Below are 24968 nucleotides of genomic sequence, written 5' to 3'. Positions count from 1 at the left end.
TGGAATTTCGCGAAAATAAAATTATATTATACGTGTAAATATACGCATATATCTATATATACGTCACGTGTACGTGGAGCAACTGCTACAGTAGCTCGGACCCAGGAGCGCTCGGAATCTTGCCCTTTAATATATCTAACAGTCCGTACACTGGTCTTGTCAGGTACGTGTACCACAAACCGGCCGAGCCTCCCGCGCGGGGCTGGGTCCGGTATCCCGACCGCCGGCGCCGGTTGGTTGGTTCCTGCCTCGGCGCCGTTGCTTTCCACCACGTGCACGCGCGTCACCTTGATGGGTACGACGAAATCGACGGCCGCGCGCTGCTGGGTTTGCGGCCGCCGTCCGTTCACGCTGTGGAGGCTTGGCGGCTCTCGGTGGGATTTCGCCGTCGGCGCGCGGACGGAAAACGTACGTGTGGCTCGCCCGGCGCCCCGCGGGTTGTGGCACTGGAGCCACAGTGAGTGACGTTGCCGCGTCCTGGACTCCACGACTCCTCCTGGCATGGATGAGCCAAAGCCGATCAATCAGCCAACACCGCCACAGATTGCTACCGCTGTACTATACTATGATGAGAGGCGAGGCGATAGGATAGGACGGACCCAGCACCGATGGATGTTTCATGCATGCTCGTTCTCGACTGTGGCCGTACCTAATCTGAGGGAATATATCACGAATGGAGGCCCGCACAACCCATGATTTTGATTTTTTTGAGAGGAGCAGTACCCATGATTCCGTGGGGACATCTCAAGGTTGGGCCGGTCTGTCATTGACAGTCGCTATGATTCATCCGCAAAGGACGGGCCAGAATTGCCTCACCGCCTGCGACGACACCCCTTTCAGGGAACACGCGAGCCCACCGCACACTGCAGCAGTGTACGCAGCCGAAGCGAATCCCGGGGCCGGGGCGGCCTCGTTCTGAAATGAACTAACCAAGCCGTCGCATCGCATGCACCAAGCCAGCTCTCTTCATAACGACGCTTTGGAGTTGAATCATCAAGGCCCCGTCATCAACTGCCACTTTGGTCTACCACTGAAGCACTGCTGGAGTGCTGGGTGCTGCTCCAAATCTCCAATCACGAGCATCATTTTGCTTGCCCATATTGGGATTCATGCACGCATCATGGTTCTTGTCACATTGGCCAGCCTGTTGACCTGTCACTGAGCTATTGATGGAGACAGTAATTCTAAAGAGCAAATCTTACTGGAGCAATGACAAAAGGGAGCACAAAGTGTAGCATGTGACACAGTTATGGCTGCAGTCTGCAGATATACCTTTTGGAATAGTTGGCTAATGCTCCTTCTGGGCACTTTTATTCAGGGCATCAAAACACTATATAAGTCTGAAGTCTGAACAACTGTATTTACAGAATTCTAACATTTACTGTGGCAGAACACGACCGCAAGCTCAAGAGGTGACTAGAGCGCAAGGAATTCTAAACCGCAGAGAGAAGATCCTAATCTGCTCTGTAATTTTCAGCGGAAAAAGAAGAGGGTGGGCAACAGTCTATCCTGTCTTTTAGAATCATAAAGATATACGAAGAATCAATACTCTGCACATAAAAGGCAGCTCCAAGCCGACTTCTCTGTAGAGATGTCTACCACCGATGTGATGTTACTAGCTCTCTTCTGCTTGCTCCACATAAGCTTTGATGTTTCAGATATCTGCATGCTCGACGGGGCGCTGTTGATTCGGCGTTTCTTGGCTCTCCAGGGGCATGTACTGAGCCATGATCGCACGAATCTCTGAATCCATGTAACTCTGGAGAGGCATGATAAGAAATTATGCGCCAGCTTTAAGTTGAATCCATAAAGATCTAGCAATTTTGAGACTACTTGCAGGTGGAGTAAACAGAAGGATAGGGGAGTTGTTTTACCCGTAGCCTATATTTGTACACGGCATAGGCTCCTACTCCAGCCAAGGCGAGGCCAAAGAAAATAACCCATAGGAAGCCCCAACCCACCGATGAAGTAGACTCTTTGCCTGCACAGTGTTCGAAAGAAAAGCATCACATTACAACTGTTTGAAATAAGATGTACTTTTTGTCGAGAAAAGAATACTGTACTTTCGCTCGCATCATTTTAGCATAATAGAACTAAAGCTACTTATGTTATCAAACATGGCAGAGAACAAAAGGTTGCAGTTGCACAAGGCAGATGCCAAATCATGGTATAGAGCTGCAGATATTTCCAAGGGTAGCCAATCAGGGACTGGCCTGAGTTTTGAATCCTCAATTCCTGATATATGATCAACTATGTCTATGTTTTGATAAGGGATAATCCCTTGGAACAGAAAATTGGATCTCCTATCCATTTAAGGGTATTGAGGTCCAAACTACAGAGGTTCAGAAAACTGAACCACAAAACTCCAAAAAATTTCAGGCTAGATGACTCACTGATGCAAGTGTCATGTTCTCTAATGTATAGCATATTGTTGCCACCACAGCTGCACTCATAGCTTCCCCATGTGTTATCACAAGCACAATCCTTGCACTGGCAGAACAGTTTCTCTTTGCACTCATCAATATCTGCAAGTGCCAAGCAGAAAGATATTAAAGAAAAGCAACTACTTAAGAAGTTTGAATAGTTAAATGAATCCAAACTTGAAGCATCATTGTGTATGCAAGAACTAGTTTTTGTACGAGGAATTTCTGTAACAAAGATCGTCGGTACAAGCACAAATGTCACTTTAGCAAGTTGAAGTATATAATTTTTCTAACAAAAAGGCACATATTTTTGCAATATAATTTATACTAAGCTACAGTAACAAATGAGCATATTATGTCAACATGTAAAAAATATTTCCCAAAAGGATGCAGAACAATTTTATTTTAAGTGCACTACCTTCGCAACTGTTTACCCCATCACCCTTGAAACCTGGCGGGCATTTGCAGCCATTAGCTTCTTCATTCTGCAGAGTTTGTGAATTAGTTTTGTGCTTAAAAACAGCAGCTACAAGGAAACTGCAAGCTAGAAGACCTCTGAAAGAGGTTATCTTACTGAGCAGGCCGTGACAGTCTTCCCATTCCTAGTTTCCTTCCAGCAGCCGCCGTTGTTGATTTGGCACCTGCCGACACCGGAAGCTACCAAAGGCAAGCTGATGAGAACATAACTCTAATGGGAATAGATGCTACAAACATAACCTCTAGATGTAAAATGTGAAAGTATACCTTCACAGTGGGTGTATCCGTCACCAACAAATTTTACACCATTGACAATAGGGCATTCACAAACACGACCACGGAAGGTGTCCTAGAATTTAACACTCACAAATTAGAAATGTGTACTCACGCAGGAAAAAGGATGAATAAGGTAAAACTATAAAAGACAGTATTAGCATTTCTTTCCACATTAAATCGCACCTTGCATGCAGTTACATTGCTAGCCTTGTCTAACCAGCAACCTCCATTGTTTTCCAAACATTCATTTGTCTCAATATCTATAAAAGAGAGTAGCCACCCCAAAAAAATGGAAAGAAACATCAGAAGGAGTCCAGGTACATTTCTTCAAAAAAAAGGGCAAAGCTCACAAACCTTCATGCAAACAGACATCAGGTTCAGTTGTCTCCTCAAATCCCGAGCATACTGCCTTTAGCACAGCACTTTTCTCCAGCTTACCTGAAGTGAGGGTTTTAAAAAATAACATAAACAGCATTGAGCTATATAAGAAAAGTTGTGCACTAAGATAGTGGCCACACCTCTGTACTGCCTGTTATTGACAACAAGAGTTGGCAGTATAGTGACATCGCCTCGAGAACCACGACCAATCTGAAGGATTAAAAGCATAATAATCAGTTAGCTATGACCTAATGAAAAACATATAAATGCAAATCCTACATAATGAAAATATAGTGGTTTATCTTACTTGAGCCTCCTGCTCTGCTTTGAGGACTGGATTCTCTTCATCGGCTTCAGGATCTCCAATGCATTTGTTGATTTTCTCAATTTCCAATCCTGTAAAAACGGCAGATGGATAAATGATATCTTCATTTGTCGTATAATTAAGCAAGCATTGATGTAAACAGCAAAGAAACTCTCATGGACAAAGTTGATTAGACCCACCAAGTGACTTAATAACACCATTAGCACATTCACGTGTGTATTTCTTCTCCTTCATTGGGCACCTAGCTGCAAAGTCGTGCACATAATCCCACCACAACCACGGCTTGCGACTTTCATTGGCAACTTTGAACACACAAATTTGAATCAGGTTCTGAACCACAACATCTTTGCCATCATATCCAGTGCTGAAATCCTGCTCCGGATCTGGTGCGCAATATCTCCCATGATTGATGCATTGTGATTTGCACTGTTTGCTCAGGACAAAAGCTTCTGGACAATACCACGTAATATAATGAGGAGTGAACTGGGTGTAACCCCTTTTCTCAAGCACTTGAGCTATTCCTCTGAAGCTCCTTACAAAATTCATTTGCATGTCACATTTAGCACCACATTCATCATTGCTGTTTGTCCAGAATTCATACTCCACACGCTCATCAGGATGAGGCAGAGACTCCCTCCAGTCCAGAAGGACATTTACCATATCTCCATTTTCAAGTGCTTTCTTAAGGTCATCCCCAAATCTCTTTGTAACAAGTGCTGAAGGAATAGTGATGTTCTCTATGTGCTCTGTGCCGCTAGATTCTGGAGTATCCATTGTGATCAAAGGCTCCACTTTGTCGTCGGCAACAAGAACTGCTGCAGCGCCAGAATTTTGTGCATTCCACCCCTTGGTTGTGAAGTAGCACTCTACACATCACAAAGGAATAAAGATCCCCTTTCTTGTAATGATTATAAATAATTTTCCACTGAAATAGTTATCTAAGAAATAGAATAAGGAATATAGAACTGAAAATCAATATGAAACGATTATAAATTTTCACAGCACGTACTAATACTAGTATTGTCTCTTTCCTGAAAAATGATGAATAATGGGCAGCTACTATATAAGAACTTTCTGGCTCCAGTGTAACATAATTTTCAGACAAGGTCCTACTGAACTTGTTTGCGTAAATCTATACTATACAATGACCTATGTACAGCTTCCACGTATAGCCTTAACATCATCTTTCATGTACAGTTTCAGTTTTGACAATTGAGCGAAAATGAAATTTCAATAAGTCTTGGGAGCAGAAAAGGAATTAAATACGACATCATCAAAGATTTTGACGACACAATTCGCTCACGGCTTATATCTTATTGCAAGAAAGAGAAGCATCTTCTGGAGACAGAACCAAAAGCAGCATATGACTAAACAATTGGGACAAGCAAAGCCCCAAATTAAATCTCCAGACTCACTCAAGGCACAACTCCACACAAACAAACCTATATCTTGTTCCAAACATACTACTTGCTCAAAAGAGGAGTAACCAGGTGCAATAAACAAGTCCTACTTGGGACCAGTTTTTTTTATAAAAAAAATAAGTACTTGGGACCAAATTCCATTGTGAATAACGCAAATTGTACCAATTGACACATGGAAGGAAAGATCCAAAACCCATCGTTTCCACACAAAAAATGTGAAAACTATTGAAAAAACTTTGTGCAACTCTCTGACAAAGTTTTGTGGCCCACGAACATGAGTACAGGCTGAATCGACAATAATTTAAAAGGCACATAGACTTCCAAGTCCCCAAATCATATAGTTGGATCCAAATTCAACACGTCCCCAAAACATTTTTTTCCTCAAGGTTCAAAGAACCGAAGAACCCTCACCTCCGCGATCGACGAGCAGGAAGACGGGGAGGCCGCCGGGCTTGGGCTTGAAGGAGAGGCCGAACTCGTCGAACGGCTTGCAGGCCTTCTTGTTGGACTTGGGGTAGACGACCACTCCGTGCATGGTGCCCCCGTACTGCGGCATGCCGAAGTTGCCGATGGCGCACTCGTGGACGCCCCGGAGCGCCGCCGGTGACGTCACCCGCAGGCTGTTCTTCTCCACCACGAACCGTCCCGCCGCCTGCTCCAGGCCCGCCGTGAGCGCCAGCGCCAGCAGCGCCCACCACCATGCCGGCAGCCGCAGCCTCCCCATCGATCCTTCCCTGCTTGCCCCTTCCAATCCTCCCCGACCAATAACAGCAAGAACAGGCACAAAGAAGCGATTCTTTGGATCGGGGCACTCAGACACCGATCAAGGCGCGCCCTTTCCGTGCAAATTGGGTCAGAGCCTGGCTCGCGCTTTGGGCGGCGTGGTGGCTTGTTGGCAAGAGAGGCGAGAGGCTTTTGCGGGAGGGAGCCGGGCGCAACAACGAAAGAACCTGCCCCGTCTCCGAAGGGTTTGACTTGACCGGAGCAGGAGCAGTGGCGCGAGGGCGGGTGAGATAGATGGATCTGGAGGGGAGGGGAGACGTGGCGCGGGAAGGAGGGGGTCGTCCTCGTGTGGGTTGGAACGCTTCCAAGGCAGGTGCAGCTGCTAGCTTATTCGTGGAAGCGACGGCTCTTGCTCTCTTCCTCGTTGGCGTTTTTTTTCTATTTTGCATCGGTGACCGCGACGAGGAAAGGTTCCCGGGTGAGGTCATGCAGAGTGAGATCTCGGGGACCGGCCGCCTTTACGTTCCTCTGCTTGGAGATTCGCGCCTGGGTCAACGGGAGCGGTCAATCGACATCCACATCTGTCAGTATCAAGCGCTCCCAAGTGGCAATTTGTGGCTATAATCCTCATGGCCTTCCAAAACTCGTCGCTTGAGGCATGTACAGAAAGAGTTAGCTTCAATCGAGTAAAACTACAGTATTCAAGTGTATGGATAGATGTGAATTCAGAAGGATTAACTATAGACAGCACAAACAATCACTTAATTTCTAACCATGATAGTAGTTTGCGTCGTTAATTGTATACCCCTCCTCAACACTACTACCAAAGCGAACAAAGGAACAAACATTAGCGACTTCCTTTGATCAGAGTTGGCTTGCGGCACTTTATGTTCATGTGCTTTTCATACAGCACAATTTTTTGCAAAACGTTGCAGAAATTGAACTTCCACCAAACCCCTTTTTAACCAACGGCACTCCCAGAGAACAAATGAAATCTGCGCACAATGTTATCACAAAGAGCCGCACCTCAGACACCTACCTTACAGATATAATGGGATTATTGAACACCGATTAGGATATATGAATCGAAAGCCAGAGAAGTTGCCATCCTCACATTCAAGGGTGATAATGACGAGAAAATGACATCATAGTCCAAGATATTGATGGATCCATTTATATGCACGAGATGAGCATGAGTGCCCACACAAACTGCAATAACCAGGCCCCCAAGTGCATCTTGGACCAATAATTGTAAAATACCAAGACCATATAACACAGTTGAACACAAGACTGTTTGTCTGTGATGAAAAAAGAAGTCACATGATCACTCCGCAAGTGAGGATTACATTCAAGAGGATCGCCTACATCTGAATAAAATCAAACAAGGAAACACGAGGGTCTGGTCTTGTATTATTTGCTGAGTTATCCAAGTTCTCTTCACTCCGAAATCATCCCGGAAAAAAAGTGGTGTATCAAAGTTGCAGCCTTTGATGCCTGGAGATTCATGCCTCTGGTTCGGGTTTCTCAAAGAAAGTTTTCTTAATCCAATCAAATGGCTGCAAAAGAAGTAAAAAAAAAAACAGAATCTCAGTGAAAGAGGCACTAAACCTAGTATCATTGACAGGAAATAGGCAGAACACACATGAATGAAAGAGGCACCAAGACTTGTAACAAAACACGTAAGATCTAAATACAGCTTATTATAATTAATCAAGGGACTAAATGAATGGGCAAAATAGAGTAACCCTGAATGGTTACATAACAGATCACATGTGTTCACCAAATTCCCAGTTGTAAGTTTCATTAAAGCAGCAGAGGTCTCCAGAATTTAATCAGAAAAAGCCACTATGGTGAGAGGAACAGACTTAGACTTACCAAAAGGAGGAAAGTACTGGCTTAAGGCTTAAGCTAAAGGAAACACCGCAACAATTTGGCTTCATTGCTATTGTCATTACAACCTCAGATGATCCATGGACCATAAGAAACATGTACTATCAGTAGTACAGGTGTTGAGAGCCATCAAACAGAAAACTGTTATTGAGACTCACGAGTACACTTTTAGGCAGTTCAGGACGCACCGGATCCTCTGCAATACTGCAGAGGGCGTTGAAAGTCACTAACATGTGGGCCCGCTTCCCCACCTGGCCCACATGTCAGTGACTTTCAATGCCCTCTGCAGTACTGCAGAGGATCCGTGTCCGTTCAGGACATATTTAGCATCCAAGTTAATAAGACTATAAGAGTATTAAATTATCAGAACTTCAGTACAGGAAGCATGTACAACGTAGTGTACTGCAGAGGAAAGCCATGAGAAATCTTCAGCTGAATGGCTGAACAGACAACTCAAAACAGTAACCAATTCCTACGATTTTCTTGTCATGGAGAGCAGAGGTCCTTATTGCTCCAAAAACAGTATAGGAGTTCATAGCCCTTAATGCCCACAGAAGCTCCCCACACAGGAGCATATAGGCACAACATATATCTTGACTATAAAAAGAACCAACACGGATGAACAAATCAAGGCACCCAGCGGAAAAACAAGATCAGGTGAAAGAAAAATTATGCCACCACATAGGTTACCTAAAATATATGTTGCAAACTCCAAGTGGCATGAACCATTAGTTATGGAATTATGTTAAATTGTATCAAGTGGTAACTAGAAATTTATGTTTTCGCGGAACTAGATGTATTATAAGTCGTAGCAACTTGATATGTCTACTTCAACATTTGTCCCGGACTATTTATTGCAACATCTTATGATTCCTAAGACAACTTTGACATAGCAATTGCAGTAGATAAACTTGTGACCTAGGTCATCACATAACCATTGGCTGCTCATGTTCATCCCCATTCTACCCCCATTATTCTTGACATCCGGAGAGCAAGTTTGACTAGGCAATAAGCATCTTGATACTCCCACCTCAACCCCGATAGACCGTTTAATCGTCGCTCAGAACTCAGGCTACAGATACTTAGAACCGATCAAACATCCCAGATCCAGACAGACAACGAGCGCACAAGCATCACAGATCCAATCCACAACAACCAAACCCTAACACCGATGAGGGAAATAAACCCACAGTTCAGGCAATTGCAGAGAGGCTACCCAAATAACGGCCAAAAACACTGGAAGTTGGCGGCGGATACGAGATACGATCCGCCGATAGATCCTGACCTGGACGAGGTAGATGGCAGCGGTGCCGGCGAAGACGCCCCAGGTGGCGGCGGCGGTGATGTCGGTGGACTGGGGGCGGCTGCGGGGCGAGAGGAAGCGGAAGAGGCCGGAGCTCGACGCCGGTAGAGCCATCGCCGCCGCTAATCTCGCTTGACCCTTGGCGTGTCGTCTGTTTCTTTGGTTGGACGCAAAGAAAAGGGTGTGGCCTAATAAATCTGGCTGGACCCGTTTTAATATATTGTTGTTTGGGCCGAACTTGTCTACAAGATTTTTTTTTAAAGTTCATTTTCCCTCTCTAAACTATTATTCGAGTTTATTTTTTCCGACTCAATCGCAAAAACAGATATTTTATCTCTCTTAACAGTCAATACCAGTTATAATTCCTTCCTAACCCCGATTGAAGGTGATTTTGGCTGATGTGGATGAAATGATGTGGCAACCTTGGCATGTCAGCACTCAAATAAAATCCTCAATCTCGATTTTTTTAAAAAAATAGTCCCTCCTTCCACACCCGACAACCCAGGCCCACCTGTCGGTGACCCAGGGCAAGGGAAGGCATGGTCGTGGCATGCATGAACTCGCTGGTAGCGGGTGGCGCTTAGGCTTGCTCAGGCGGGGGCCAGGGTAGCTGCGTAGGGCCTATGCGGTCATAGCAGTGGGGTTTGGGGTGTTGCAGGGTGCTCAGGGTGCGGTTGGCGGCGTGCAAGGTAGAGGCAGCTAAAGACGTCCAAATGGGCCGTGCCTACTGGGCCGACCCGAGGCACGGTATTGTAGGCACAGCCCAGGCACGGCACTGCCCGATTACTGACGGGCCGGGCCGGCACGGCATGACGCCACGGGCCGTACCTGGGCCGAGCGCGCGGCACGACGGGCTGGCACGACACGGCCCAGTCAAGTCGGGCCGGCACGGGCACGGCCCAGCCCGGGCCGGCACGGTCCGGCCCGGCACTATTTTCTATTTTTTTATTTATATTTTTAATTTTTTTAGCTATTTTTACATATTTTTTATCTATTTTTTAAATATTTTTTATCTATTTTTTATAAAAAAAATTTATGTATTTTTTCATTTTTTATATATTTTTTATCTATTTCGGCCCGTCGGGCCGAAATCGTGCCCGGGCCGGCACGGCACGGTCACCGACGGGCCGTGCCGTGGGCCGAGGGGAAGGCACGCGGGCCGGCACGGCACGGCCCGTTACTGTAGATGGGCCGTTTGGGCCGTGCCGAGTCGGGCCCGTGCCGGGCCGGCACGAACGGCCCATTTGGCCATGTCTGGAGGCAGCTGCTAATGCTTCGCAACGGCGCACGGGCAACGACGATCTCCTCCGATGCATCTACGGGCTCTAGTGTTCTCACCGTGCCTTTGGTTGAAGCCATGAGAGACCAAGGACCTCTGGCGATGGTAAGGTGTGGCAGCGTAAAGGGCTGGACGACTGTGGTAGTCTTCGGTCTCGGTCTCCTACGATTGGCAGAGGGAAAATGCTCAGTGGGGGTAGGGGATGGTGTTGGCGCAAGGGATGGACCAGAGCTTCATTGAGGTGGTGGGTTGCTTCACGCGACGGTAGCCGGATCTGAGGAATAAGGTGCAACTGGTTTTGCATCGGGTCTTGGTCCTTGCATGAATGGAAAAATGGAATCGATGAGGTACGAGGAACATGGTGACACGATCGTTTTCGACAGAGACTCACCAAGGAGCAAATAGAACGGTTGTGAGCTTGCCGGCACCGGAGAAGAAGCTCCTATTCTAGGTGAACCACGAGCTCTCACATCTTGGTTCTTGAGGAGAATAGAAGGAGGCTGCGTGGACAATGTGTTGGCACAAGGAGGGCTATTTGGAGAAGGTTTGGCGCCTGTCCATGGATCGGGTGCACTTGGTTTTTATGGGCGGCACGACAGAGGAGAGACTATCACTACTATAGAACCAGTCTTATATGTCGGTCCATCACTATTGGCTTCTAATGGGCCGACAATTATAGGGTAGCACTGTTGGTTCATACGTCACGTGAGAAGAATCAGTCATCGTGGCTTATAAACCGATAGTGATAAGGGTCATTATTGTCAGTCGATGGTTTAAGCCTGCATTGATGCTTAGCTCCATCATCACTGCCGTTGAAGACATCGACCGTCAGTGATATAAGGGCATCACTGCCGATTGATGATTTAAATCAAGAGTGATGTCTTGGCTATATAAAAGTGATCATCTCCTTACTTAAGTCCGAGCACAATAGAGACAAGCTCCATTTTCTTGCTCGTTGGCGGCCATTTTTGCTCACCTAGTTCTTGGAGGTTTCAAAATTTAAGGAATCCTCATGCCCTAGGTGTTTCAAGGTATGTAACTTCATCTCTAATCTATTTTTAGTTGAGTTTTATTTGCTAAATTGCTCTAGATTTTGAAATGATGGAGCTGAATATATGGTCATAATGTTTGAGGACAATGTAGATGCAATTATACCTCATGTATGATATGTAAGCTTCAATTAGTAGCTTATGGTGGAAAACGTATTTATTATTGATTTACATTAGCTATATGTATGAGCATATTTATTTTTGTTTTTTCATTAATTAGAAAAAATTAGCCATAAAATTAAGGTATATAATAAGCTCCAATTATATTTTTATATTTTAATTAATTAGCAAGCTCCAATATAGAAACTTCAGGCGTAAGCATATTTATGATTGATTTTTAATGAATTAGAAAAATTAGCCATGATATTTAGGTATGTAGCAAGCTCCAATTATTTTTTATATTTTAATTAATTAGCAAGCTCCAATATAGAAACTTTAGGTATGAGTATATTATGATTGATTTTTAATGAATTAGAAAAATTAGCCATGATATTTATGTAGGTAGCAAACTTCAATTATATTTTTTTTATATTTTAATTTATTAGCATGCTCTAATATGAAAACTTTAGGTATGAGCGTATTTATTTTGATTTTTAATGAATTAAATTTTTTTGCCATGATATTTAGGTATGTAGCAAGATACAATTATATTTTTTATATTTTATTTAATTTGCAAGCTCTAACATAGAAATTTTATGTATGAGCGTATTTATTTTTTATTTTTATCTAATTAATCCTACACAAGGGTTGAATAATAATGAAAATTTCTAGGGATAACACCAACAAACACTCATCGGAAGCGAACGCGAAAGCATACAAAAGACGGCTTCTCCAACCCGGGCCAATTGCCGGTAGGAGATGGCAAAGTAGTTTATATGTTGGTGATTGCAAAATCTTCTAGATGTTATGAATTTGGATTTACAATAATGATATAATTGTAGATAGACAGAATATATATATATACATATATATATATATATACATATATATATATATATATACGATGCGAGCCGTGTAAGTGCAGAGTATAAGAACGGTGTGTAGTATTTCCTGGTAGCGGTCGTGGCGTACAAGTCAAATACACAGTCTCAGTACATGTGTTGTCATTGCATCAATTACGAGAATAAGAAGCGCTTTTTCACCACCCAGCAGATACATTTCCACTTGATCTCATGGGGCTTTATGCTTGGTTATACCTGGTGGACCGAGCATGATGAAGCTGAGATTGTACAAGAAGGACAATACATTAACAGAGAAGATGAGGACTTGTGCACCGATATATCGGCTGACGAATACACTGATATACCGCCTAACGGAGATACGTTGGTTGAGGATGATCTAGAGGAGATATTGGATGTAAGACCCCCCTTTACTAGGATCTCATGTGCCTCCTGTATCGGTTCCTGGATTACGTTGCTGATACGCACAGTATAATAGTCATAGTATCACAGTCAAACTTTGTATGTAAATGTAAGGTTTTGGGTACAAAAGGCTTACAATCCATATCAAATATTACAAGCGTGGCCTTCGGAACATGCAGCTCTAGGACTTGGCATGCCTCGTGGAAAAGCCCGGCAGGAAAGGTGTTGGGAGAGTCTCGGTATGATTCGTTCCTCCGCTAGCTATGAATGGAGGTTGAGCATATCGCATGGGTAAAGCTGTACAACCTCTGTAGAGTGTAAATCTATTCGAATAGTCATGTCCACGGTCATGGACGTGCGAAGGCATGGTCACGCTTGAATAGACTCCGAGTGCGTGAGTCTTGATGAGTGAGTGTGTGGACTAGATATCCGTGTGATGAGGTTCCTAGCTCACTCCGCTAGAAGCTGTGTGGTACTAGAGCTACACCAGATATGATAAAAGGGACTGCGGAGTGAGGTATAGCCCCTCCCAGGACCGATAAACCCCAGATACAGCTTGTTGCGGATTTTTTTTGAACTACTTAAAATATTTTGAAGTCGATCATAGTTGATACAATTGGTAATCTGCATAAACTGCTTTACGCTTAAATCTAAACCATAAAACTTATCCTTAATAAACCCTTTATGCATCTATCAACACCTTGAAGTAATATAAGGCTTGCTGAGTACATTCTGTACTCACTCTTGTTATCATTCAGATGAAGATCTCGATGTCGACTTCACCGCAGGTGAAGCCATGGATGAAGAATAGTCTCTGAAGTCGCGTTCGCACCCTCATTGCTTGTGGCTTGGGCTTTTGCTTCCGTGGTGTGTTTTGATGGCCGCTAGGCCAGGCTTGTAATATTTGGTGTGGTTTGTAAGCTTTTAGTACCCAGAACCTTACTATCTACATACGATGTATGACTGTGATACCACAACTGTTATATTGTGTGTATCAGCTACGTAATCCAGAAAATTATACAAGTGGCACAAAAGATCCCGGTAACGGAGGTCTTATAATTGGGCAGCACCTCCTCTTCACTGGGAGGTGCCAACCTGCAAGGGAAGGAGGCCTAGCACCTCAAGGCATCACGGCGTGACGACCGGGCCACACTACGGAGAAGAAACATGCCGGCGGCAAGCGCAAGCACGACGGCGGAGACCGCCACACTGAAAGGACAATGATGTCGCCTAGAGGGGGGGTGAATAGGCGTTTTTACAAAAATTCAACCCTTTCTACCGTTGGCCTAAACTTGCAGCGGAATATAAACTAACGAGTTTTTCACAAGAGAAAAATCTAAATATGCTAGGCTCAACTAGTGCACAATCACCCTAAAGAAGTGTGGAAATTACAATCCTAAGGTGACAAAAATTACTCAATTCTAGCAAGAGATATGCAATAAAACTTAAATTGAAAAAGGCTGAAAACACTGTTTATATGCCTGAAATTACTGTTCACCCCGGAGTCTCCGGTGTAGTCCGGATACTCCGGTGTGTACAGGTCCGGAAACTCCGGTAAAGTCCGGATTCTCCGGTTTCTGTACAGAACAGAGCCCGAAACTGAATAAAATTAATGAGTGGAGAGTTCTAGCTCAAACCAAGTGATGTCGTGTGTTCCCGGAGATGATTCCAAGTAGATTCACGAAGAACCTACACTCAAATACACACAAACAAGTAGATCGAGCAATATGCACAAAGATTTGAGCAAGAACATAAAAGTAAGGAAACAATAGAGGAGACACAAAGATTTATTTCCCGAAGTTCGGATTCACCACCGTGAATCCTACGTCTCCGTTGAGGAAGCTCCAACGAGCCGGGTCTCTTTCAACCGCTTTCCTCTCCAAGCTCGGTCACACTTGAGCTCGGTTTCCACTAACTTGATCTCTTTCCTTCCGGAGGTGAGATCGACCTTCACAAACTTTCCGCGGCTCACCACAAGCACGGGAGCTCACCGGCGACACCTAGCCGGCTAGGAGGCTTCACCTCCAAGAGTAACAAACGCTTCGAGAACTTCTTGTCAAGAACTCAAGTGCTCAAGATTGGATTTTAGCTCACTTGCACTCAATCTTCCAATCTCTCAACCCAACTCACTTTTCTTCTCAAATCACACACTAGAATAGAGTGGGAGAGGTTCTTTTGGCTCTAAAAATGTGTTCTTTTCGTGCCCTTCCAGCTGCCCCAAAGGATGGGGTGAGTGGGGTATAAATAGCCCACTCCAAACAACTAGCCGTTACTGTTTTTGACAGAACTGGCCGGAGTATCCGGCCCTAAATCCAAATACGGCGTCAGAACGGTCACAGAATGTGTCAGAACTAGCCGTTACGCTCTTTTCTGGACTTTTACCGGAGTATCCGGCCTACACCGGAGTCTCCGGTCGACACTTAACCCAGAAAACACCCCCGGAGACTTCCTGGAGTCTCCGGCCACTCCAGGTACCGGAGTATCCGGACTTCACCGGAGTATCCGGACTACACCGGAGTCTCCGGCCTTTCCAGGTACCGGAGAATCCGGTCTTCACCGGAGTCTCCGAGTACAGCACAGCTGACCTCCGAAAAACGGCGATAACTTTTGATCCCGGAGTCCGATTTCGACGATTTTGGACTCTATGGAAAGCTTATTCAGAGGGCTACACATCCCAACTGAATTCATGACCTAAAACACATAGGATCAAATTAGGAACACTCCAAAACCCATTTTGGACACTTCCGCACTTTCCGCTCCGGACTCTTAACAACAAACTCTCACTTTGGGTTTGGTTGGGAACTCTTGAGCACTGAGACGCGACAATTAGCTCACGTTGCATCCCTCTTAATAGTGCGGCATACCTATACTCAAATTTAAAGATAAAACTCATTTGAACCACTTTGAGCATTTGAAAACTTTCAAGTACCGCTTCTTTTTCTTTCAAACCTTGAGGGTTGCCAACTTCCATATATTCTTCACTCCATCTCTTCTTGATTCTTCATATGATTGATGTGAATCATCCATAGCTTCACATAGCCTCGCACGGTCCATCGGCGCAAAGCCTTCACTCGCTCTTCACCACCGCCTTGGTCCTTCGGCGCCAAGCCATTTGCTTGCCCTTCACCACGGATGGTCCATCGCAGCCGAGTCTTGCTTGCCCTTCACCGTCTTGCCATAGAAAACCACTTTGTATTCGACATCTTCTAGGAATTCACTTTTTCATATATGGAGTCCATTCTTGTTCTTCACTCTTGGCATATATGATTTCAATTCAACTTATGCCTTTTTATGGATCCTAACCCCAACTCACTCTCAAGCACAAAGTACATGGGTTAGTCCATAAAACTTAAATGACAATATTTATACCTTAAGTTACTTGATCTCCACAAGTAACTTATTAGCCTTCATGCATATTGTCAATCTTCATATAGAACCTAACCCTACTCATTCTTAAACACATAGCACACGGGTTAGTCCATAAAACTCTATTAACAAGTCATACCTTTAGTTACTTGATCTCCACAAGTAACTTAGCATTCAAGCTTATTGCTAATCTTATTGAGCTTCTTCTTCTTCTTATGAGCATCACTAAAAGCTCATTTATTTAGATGCATATTTCTCCTCCATGCATCACATCCGAGCATCACCTAGAGCTCATTCATCTTGATGTACTTTCAATCTTCCCATTCACCTAGAGTTCATGCATGTCTCTTCTCCATGCATCACCTATTGAACAACCTACTAACAATCTCAACAACATTGTTAGTCCATATGTATTGTCATTAATTACCAAAACCACACATAGGGGCTAGATGCACTTTCACACACGACAGTGCACGGTGATAAGCTAAGAGGGAGCCCCGGGGACACCTACACGCTATCTACTCAGACACGAGAGGGAACTGGGAGGCTCACCGAGCGCAGGAACGACGACGGGCCGGGCGGCGACCGGTGATTTGTCGAAGAGGCGGTGGCGGCGCTGCTCGACTACTGGCTCGGGCGGGCTCTCGTTGGGCTTCCGGCGATTGGATGGTGGCACAAGGACGGTGGAAAGGTTCTGAAGCTCCTCGGCAGCACGTGGTCGGTGGATCGGCGGCGGCAAGCTGCGGTAGCGAGCAATGGTGGCGGCGGTGGTGGGGAAAAAGAGGAGCCATGTGCTGCGGTATTTATAGCGGGGGAGTGAGGTGCGGAGAGGTGGCAAGGGTGCAAAGGTGTGGCACAACATGACAACGGTGCTCGCCATCGGGCCTCACGCAGCGGCAGGGGCGGCTCTGCGCAAGCCATGCACGAGGGCAGGCGCGGAAGTCGCACGGCCTCAGGTGCTCGGGCGGTGTGCTGTGAGGGTAGAGAGAGGAGAGAGAGCAAGGGCGTGAAGAGTGGTCGCGACAATATTTTTCGGAGGCGGTCGGCTGTGTCACGGTGGCCGATAGCGTAGTGCGGCGCGGTGCGGTGTCGCGCTGGAGGAAGGAGGAGGAGAAGGTTGGGAGGGCGGATGGCCGGTCATGCGCGACGTGTGGGCAGCCACGCGTGCGTAGGCACGCGGGCGCGGGCGGGTTGTCCAGCGTGGGGCACGCAGGCCGAACGGGCCGATCGCGCGATCGCGGCCCAGCGCGAGGAAGGAAGGGGGCGGAAAGGAGGTTGGGTCGGATGTTGTGGGCTGCGAGAAGGAGAATGGAAAAACTCAGCCCAGGAAGAGAAAAATAAAGAAAAAGGAATTAGAAATTAGGTTTAAATTCAATTCGGAATATTTGAATTTGGATTTGACCTTGGATTCAATTTAATTCAAATCAACATATTTGAATTGTGGTTTGGACTAGGATCTTGATTCATGAGGAAGAATTTGAATTCAATTTGGATTTGGGCTGAATATAAACTCAGAAAAGATTTGAAGCAAGAGGTGTACAATTCAAATCTCCACTCAAGGAGAATAAAATCCATAAACTAATTGTACATGAATCAACTTAAGGTAGGGATTACTTTAAAATATATTTGGTGCATCTTGGAATACTTAACCAATTAACATATATGAATTCATATACTAGTATTTAAAAAATAAATTTGCACTTAATTTTGTTATTAATGAATATGCTAAAACTCAGGATGTTACATTGGCTGTCATGTCCCAAAATTCTAATCACGTGATTAAGCATTCATAATTATCAAGACATGATGTTTATAAGTATTCATTTGATAGATTGGGTTTAAAATGTGTTTCAAATTGAGAGGGAGAGAGACGGAGAGATCGAGGAGATACAGAGAGGACAAAGAGAGGGAGCACAGGGAGGAAGGAGAGGTAAAATATTGCCGGTTGAAGCATTCAGTCAGCAGTGATTTCTCCATCATCACTGTCAGCTGAAGCCTTCAACCGGTAGTGATAACTCCTTCACTGCCGGTCCCCTGAGCCGACAGTGATAGTCCCCAACTATCACTGCCCGTTACTCACTGTTTGCTCCAAAATCGGCAGTGAAAGGGATTTTGGATCCAATGGTGATATGTTGTTCTATAGTAGTGGATGGCGATGTGACGGTTCATAGGCGTTGGCAGGAGGGCAATCGAGTGCTCGTGTGACTTGGCTTGAAGGCAAGGGTGTGGAGAGGGGGGGTGTGGTGCTCGCCCTCACCTGCAGTGCGTGTGGAGGGGATTTTATTTGAGCACTGACATGGCAAGTTTGCCACGTCACTTAGTCCACTTCGACCAAAACCACCATAAGTCGGGGTTATGGAGGAATTATAACCAATATTGATTGTTGAGAGAGGTAAATATCTATTTTTACTGTTGAGGAGGGAAAACGGACCCAGGCAATAGTTGAGGGAGACAAAATGGTTTTTTCCTTCTTTTTTTGGGTGTTGCTACCCTTGGTGTGCTTTTTCTTTTTTGCATCTGTTCAGTCGTTGAATATCATCCGTCGGATCATAGTCCAACAGTCGCTGGATCTTCTTCTTCTTCTTCTTCTTCTTCTTCTTCTTCTTCTTCTTCTTCCCGACAGTTTTTCTTTCCCCACGAGTTTCTTCTATCATCTCGTTGCTTGCCCCCACCTTGCCTGCTTCATGCTGTAATCGGCGGCTCTCTCGCTGACGGATCCACCGCCGTCGCTTGCCACCACACTAACCAATCCATTGTCACGCTAACCCGCCACCGGCATCGCCCGCAGGCCACCTGTGGCTCTAGCGGCGCCACTGCCGCCTCGCCGCACCACCACATTGTCTGTTCGGCTGCCTCCCCAATCATCCCTCTAAACCTTGCACCCAGTGAACCCACCCCAAAACTAACCTCGCCGTCGCATATTCTTCTTCTTCAGTGCAAGTTCACATTGTCGACTGAAATCATTTGACATTTTAGTCCCCTGATCATTAGGAAGTGTCTTCTTTTATTCAAAAAGTAAAGGCGGTGATTGCATCGCCAAGATACGCCTCAGATTGTTGCTTTTGAGATTACTCATGACTGTAATCAGATATTGTACCAAGTAATGGTTGAGCAACCAGATAAGGTCACACACATATGTGTGTGTATTTGTGTGTGTATGTATGTGAAGTTTTTTTTTTAACTATCGGGTGTACATACTACCTTCTAATGGGTGTTAAAAAACTGAGTACCTATATCTTAAAAATTAGTATATACATCTTTAAAAAAATATTTCACTTATAAAAAAGTATATACATCTCATAAAATAGTATATATATATCTCAAAAAGTAGTATATATATATCTAAAAAGACCAACTATGTATCAAGTCCGGAGTATGTGTCCCCCGGGAAGTATAGACTAGTGTGTGTCTATATATATGTGTGTGTGTTAGGGTTACGTTGAACTGAATTTAAGAATATCGGTTTTTCGGATCTGAGTGAATTGTTCCGTGAACAATTAGGATTTGGATTTCAAAACGCCCTATCAAAACAAAGTAGTGTACCATGAACATTTGAGGAAGGAAAATATATACATGGATTTGCTAGATATATAATGTGCCCCACTTGGCATCTTGGCAGTGTATCGGACAAAATGCGCTGCAGTGAATCAGTTAAGCATTCAGTTGTGCACGCCCAAAAGATGAAAAGATCCACTAGTGAGTGTCCATATATACCCATCAAGCTCAGAATTATTGCGCCGAACCCATGCCACTTGTTTTAAATTTACGGCTTACTTTTCCAACGTTCTCTGATGGAGTTGGTGAAGATAAAAAAGAATCAAATCTAACAACACTGAGTCACTAGTGACTAGTGAGATTTTACTTGCGTGGCAGGGGTGGTTTTCATCCGCACGTAAAATCTGTCGACCTAAAAAGGAGCTGTCATTTGTGAATAAACAAGTACAACACATCAGTATCAGATATCCAAACTTGTGGATTCACTGAAAGTAAAGGAAGTTAGTAAAGGCAACAACCGATATACATTGCTTAGTAATAAAGTCCATGAGCAATTATTAGAACATGTACAGCTTCAACTTAAGAAACTAACACACTTGGAAGTGTGGTACGTTTAGAACTGATGATGAACACACTCAAAAGTACCAGAGCTAATGAGCAATGCACTATGTGCAGAAGTGCAGAAGATTCAGAGAATAGTTTTAACCTCTTCAGAAACTTTAAACCGAAAGAGCTTTATCTTTTCACTTTAGTCTTCTGTGGAAGCTGTAGGAGTCTTTATTTCCTTTTTGTTAGTAGCATACGCCAAGGAAAAAACACTATATACAGACACAAGTTGTAAAGTTCATCATATGCTAAGAAATATATTGGATTGAAACTGACTTGGGAACTTCAGACCACACACGACTTAACTAGCCATGAAGTTTTCTTTGCTTTTTTCTCATGCTTATCACCTAGCTAGATTGAGAATGAACTTATATTTATCAATCACTCGAGACCTGAATAGAGTAGTGAGATCTAGCCGAACTAATCTGTCGTGGGGTCCATCTATCCATGCACGTGCCACCTTGCACTAGTTGAACTGATCAAATGAAGTCGACCTCAAGGCTACCAATCAATGTACACTTAGGGCCTGTTTGGCAGAAGGGGATGCCTCTAGGAATTATCAGGATTTGGTTCAATTTTATACTAAATCCTAGGGAATTGGATACCAAAACACCCTTTCCAAACAGGCCCTTGCACATATATAATCTAGGCTTATTTTTCTTTTGATGCTCCATGTGTCGAGTGGTTGAGCTAGCCATGCATTTTTCATCTACACTATATACGCAATATATATAATATAATGTCCTTTAGGAAAAAAACCTGCACAATACGATGCGCTAGTCAAAGTCTTTGGAGTGAAAGACTTGGAAGTGGACGAGAGGGAACAATATATCGAAGCTGCCTTGACAGTAACTTCTGCCAAGAAAAGCTTTTGTTGTCACGAGGGGCCAACGTGGATCTCCATTGATCCAACCGAGCGCCGATGCAGAAAGAATCTAGTGGGTATTATACCCGGCTAGCTAGTGACAGGCATAATCTAAACAAAACCATATACTACTAGCTTAAAAAGCGTTAAAGAGAGGTAACCACAAACCGGACTACTGACACTGGAAAACAGTGTACTACTTAATTAATCAATCAGTTCATCACTGCATGCATGCAGCTAACTAAATTATACATTCTGAATCTTGCCAAGATTTTGCCATTGGCATAATTCGATTGCGTTTAAGATTCGATTGACACATCTGCACACATTCCAAAGGCTATAGCTACATTGATTTCTCTTGTAGAGACTTGAACTGACGCTGAAGATGTATATATATGCAGCGTGCTGAACAAATGAAGCTGATTGGAAATATCTGTACTTCTCATAAGATAACAAATGCATTTTTATTAGACGTGTTTGATTACAACTAGCTGGCGTGATCTCGCTTTAATTGAAGCTATTGTCCATTTTGAAATAAATATATTCCACTTTTAACTTGCATCGAGCCCTTCATTAATTTATTTTGTGACGTTCAATTCTAAACGATTGAATGGTCGTTACCGCTTGCTTAATTAAAACAAGATTAGGTAGCATAAAATATCATTGCTATTTCCAACATATTTCTTTTAGATGAAGTAGTATCTCCAATCATATATAATCAATCATGTATGTACAAAAGCACAAAATAAGGCCTTAGCTAGGGTACAATGCATGCATATATTTTTTGCATATGATTGCATAGAGGACGTGGAAGACTGGCCTTGATCACCAGCAAATATGCATATACTTTACTCAACAGCCATTTCAGCTTAACTAGAGCTAGCCTTATTCTTTACCACTATAAGTCCATGTGGATATCCGTACATATAAGAGGTACATGCATGCAAATTGCAAACATGTCAATTATGCATGCATGCATCAGCCTGTGTCAGGAATCGAAGCCAAACAAGTCGTCATCCCCGGCGTTCCCAAAGGACCCAAACGAGCCGGTTATGAATCCGAGGCTGCTAGGAGACGACGGGAAGCTGCCCGTGCCACCACCACCGGCCATGTCGCTGGCCCCTCCTGGCCAGTACTCCGGCGCCGACCCCACGGTGACCGACGAGGTCATCCCCGTTAATCCCACCACAGCGGTCAGCTGCCCGGCAGGTGACCTGCTGATGCTGAGCGCCGGCAGTGAGGAGCTGTAATCGATGAAGCGAGAAAGCACCATCGGATCAATCGCCTGGTCTCTCTTGAAAACGCCGTGAGTAGTGTGTATGCTCGTGGTAGCGGCGATGGTGGATCCGAAGCTGATGAGGTTTGCGCAGTCCATTGGAGCGGCGGCCTCGATGACGAGCGGGATCGTGGAGGGGTCCCGGCAGGTGTGCTTGCCGAAGTAGCTGATGACGTACTCCGACGGGTTGGTCTCGGAGGCCTGGACCTGCCGTGTGGCCCGGCACTCTTGGTCTGGCCTGTGTGTGCACCTGTAGTAGCTCCTGTGTGCATATGCATAGGTAGAGAGAGCAAATGGTCTAAGACTCTAAGGTAGGAATAGTTCTTGTTATTTTTTTAAGGTAATATTATCTTGGTAATATGAACAATAACAGCAACTAGCTAGCTAGTGCTACATATATATAGAAAAAGCACCATATGTATTTATCAATGAATTAATGCACATGAGGCTATGGTCTAAAGCAGTATAATGCTTTCTAATTAACTAGCTAACTACTTGCAAGTGTTTGGTATGCTTTTAATTTCTTTTTATTAAGCTTGGTAAAGAATAACATTTCTCTTCTCCTTATCCGGACATCACTATTTCCCCTTGGCTGCATGATATGTAGAGTCCCTTTTGCAAGTTCAGAGGCTAATTCCATTTGATAAACACAAACATATATACCTGGGGTAAGGGGAGTCCTGGATACGTTTTTGCCCGTACTTTCTCCATGAGTGGCCATCATCGAGCGTATTAGAAGTGACAGTCCTGGAAAAGGGGCTGTATGATCTGCCAGAGATACATGTAGGACATACAAGATCAAGAACCTATCATATATATATACAAGTGCCATATGTAGTAGCGTTACAAGCACCGAACATATATAGGCAAAATAACTTTTTGATCTTTTTTATTTATGTGACAAGGGAAATCAATTGTACTAGGCTTAGATATATATTGGGCCAGGTATTCTCTTCTCTTCTCCAAATTGCAAAAGGAGGCAGCATAAGGTAATCATATGTATCATCATCATCATATATATATATACATGTGGTAAGCTAGTTGCATCATTAATAAAGTTAAGGTTTAAATTTTATTCACCTTCTCCTGCAGGAGCTGCTGCTCCGCCGGTGCGGCCCGGCCGCAGCGCCTTTCCTCCTCCTCCCGCCCGGTCCACGTCCGCCCGCAGACGACGGCGCCCCGCCGCCGCCGGTGTCCAGCACCGACAGCGCTCTCGACAGACTGCTCATGATCCCGTCTATCAGCTCACTGGTGTCCCCGGCCGCGCTCGGCGGCGTGGGCGACCCTTGAAGCATGGTCTGGAGCATAGTAGCCCGCTCGCGCACCTCGATCAGGTTGTCGACCACCGCCTGTGGCGCCTCAGCCGGTGAGCGGCCGCCGCCAGAGGACGCCATGGCAGCCACTAGCTTGCTAGTGGTAGGGCAAGCAAGCAAAGCTACAGTCCACCTGCCCGTCCGTAGCTAGAGCGGTAGGCTCGTTGGGTTTTATTGGTACGCGCGGTGGGAAGTTGGGAGGAAAAGGAGGGGGGAAGGGACGACGGCGAAAGAGGAAGTGGCGTGGAAGAAGATGCGGCGTCTGCGGGCCCCCGGATGGATGTGTGAATGTGTCGCACTGCGCGCAAGGCGACGAAGCTGGGGGCGGGAGCTGGTCGTCATCGCCGTGACGCACCCCGGTGATGTCAGGCACAGCCCGCCTCATGGCCATGGCTTCGGTGGCTCACTGGCTCGGTGAATAGTTTTCGTGAGATTATAAGAAGGGTTAAAAGTAGTTTTCATGAGTTTCAAAAAAAAAATAGTTTTCGTGAGATTATAAAAAAGGTTAAAAGTAATAATAAATATAGATCGAGAGGTGTGCCAATAAAATTATATAGAGCACGTCTCTTGTTATAGCTCTAAAATTTTCTAATAAGAATATTAAAAAATATTATAGAGTGACTAATAATATTATACATGCTTATACTGTATAGGAGAGACTTAGTTGCAACCTAGGACTTATAATGCAGATTAAGCACCATGTTGATACTACAAATTTTACCAGGCAAGCTGGAGGAAAACGGCAAATAAAAGTAGATCCACACATGTGGCTTCGTACAGGCCATACGTACATGTCATCTGGTTCAGGACTTTGGGGATGCATGACCAATATTTTTGAACTTATACATTTCTCCCTCTTAAAAAATCTCTATACATGGTGTGCAACTTGGGCACCATACAACGAATTGTCCGAGGGGAGAGCATCTGCCAAGACAACCACTCACAAGCAATTTTCTTGTGAAAACATCTGCATCTAGGCCGACTGGTCTTTGCTCTGACACATGCATGGTGGAAACACGGGGACCCCACCTAATTTAAATTGGGAAAATGAGGCTCCCACAAGTAATGTTTCTTTTCATGTGGGGGAGACATGTCTATGTCTTCCACATAAGTACATTCAAGGAGGAGATCAGAAATTCAAA

At 44.7% G+C, this 24968-nt stretch overlaps 2 protein-coding genes across 3 annotated transcripts; both read right to left on the bottom strand.

Moving 5' to 3' along the window:
* Positions 1–1281: 1281 nt before the first annotated feature.
* LOC133893546 (vacuolar-sorting receptor 1-like) lies at positions 1282–6427 on the bottom strand. Its single transcript, XM_062334592.1, has 12 exons — positions 5712–6427; positions 4059–4745; positions 3862–3950; positions 3695–3764; positions 3531–3614; positions 3360–3436; positions 3168–3249; positions 2998–3080; positions 2842–2908; positions 2394–2525; positions 1875–1981; positions 1282–1759 (listed from the first exon to the last, which is right to left on the bottom strand). The coding sequence occupies exons 1-12, from the start codon at positions 6022–6024 to the stop codon at positions 1655–1657; spliced, it is 1896 nt and encodes a 631-aa protein (XP_062190576.1). The 5' UTR covers positions 6025–6427; the 3' UTR covers positions 1282–1654.
* Positions 6428–21980: 15553 nt separating this feature from the next.
* On the bottom strand, positions 21981–24037 carry LOC133893672 (transcription factor WRKY45-2). Of its 2 annotated transcripts, none has more exons than XM_062334762.1 (3): positions 23594–24037; positions 23177–23260; positions 21981–22775 (listed from the first exon to the last, which is right to left on the bottom strand). In XM_062334762.1, the coding sequence occupies exons 1-3, from the start codon at positions 23905–23907 to the stop codon at positions 22226–22228; spliced, it is 948 nt and encodes a 315-aa protein (XP_062190746.1). In that variant the 5' UTR covers positions 23908–24037; the 3' UTR covers positions 21981–22225. The 2 variants fall into 2 exon arrangements, with proteins under 2 accessions (XP_062190746.1, XP_062190745.1); XM_062334761.1 differs by having other exon boundaries at positions 23177–23281; positions 23594–24031.
* Between the last annotated feature and the right edge of the window lie 931 nt (positions 24038–24968).

The sequence above is a fragment of the Phragmites australis genome, chromosome 15, assembly GCF_958298935.1.
Source record: "Phragmites australis chromosome 15, lpPhrAust1.1, whole genome shotgun sequence".
NCBI lineage: Eukaryota > Viridiplantae > Streptophyta > Magnoliopsida > Poales > Poaceae > Phragmites > Phragmites australis.
The sequence above is the reverse complement of the archived record's forward strand: the minus strand, read 5'-3'. Positions and strand labels throughout refer to the sequence as shown.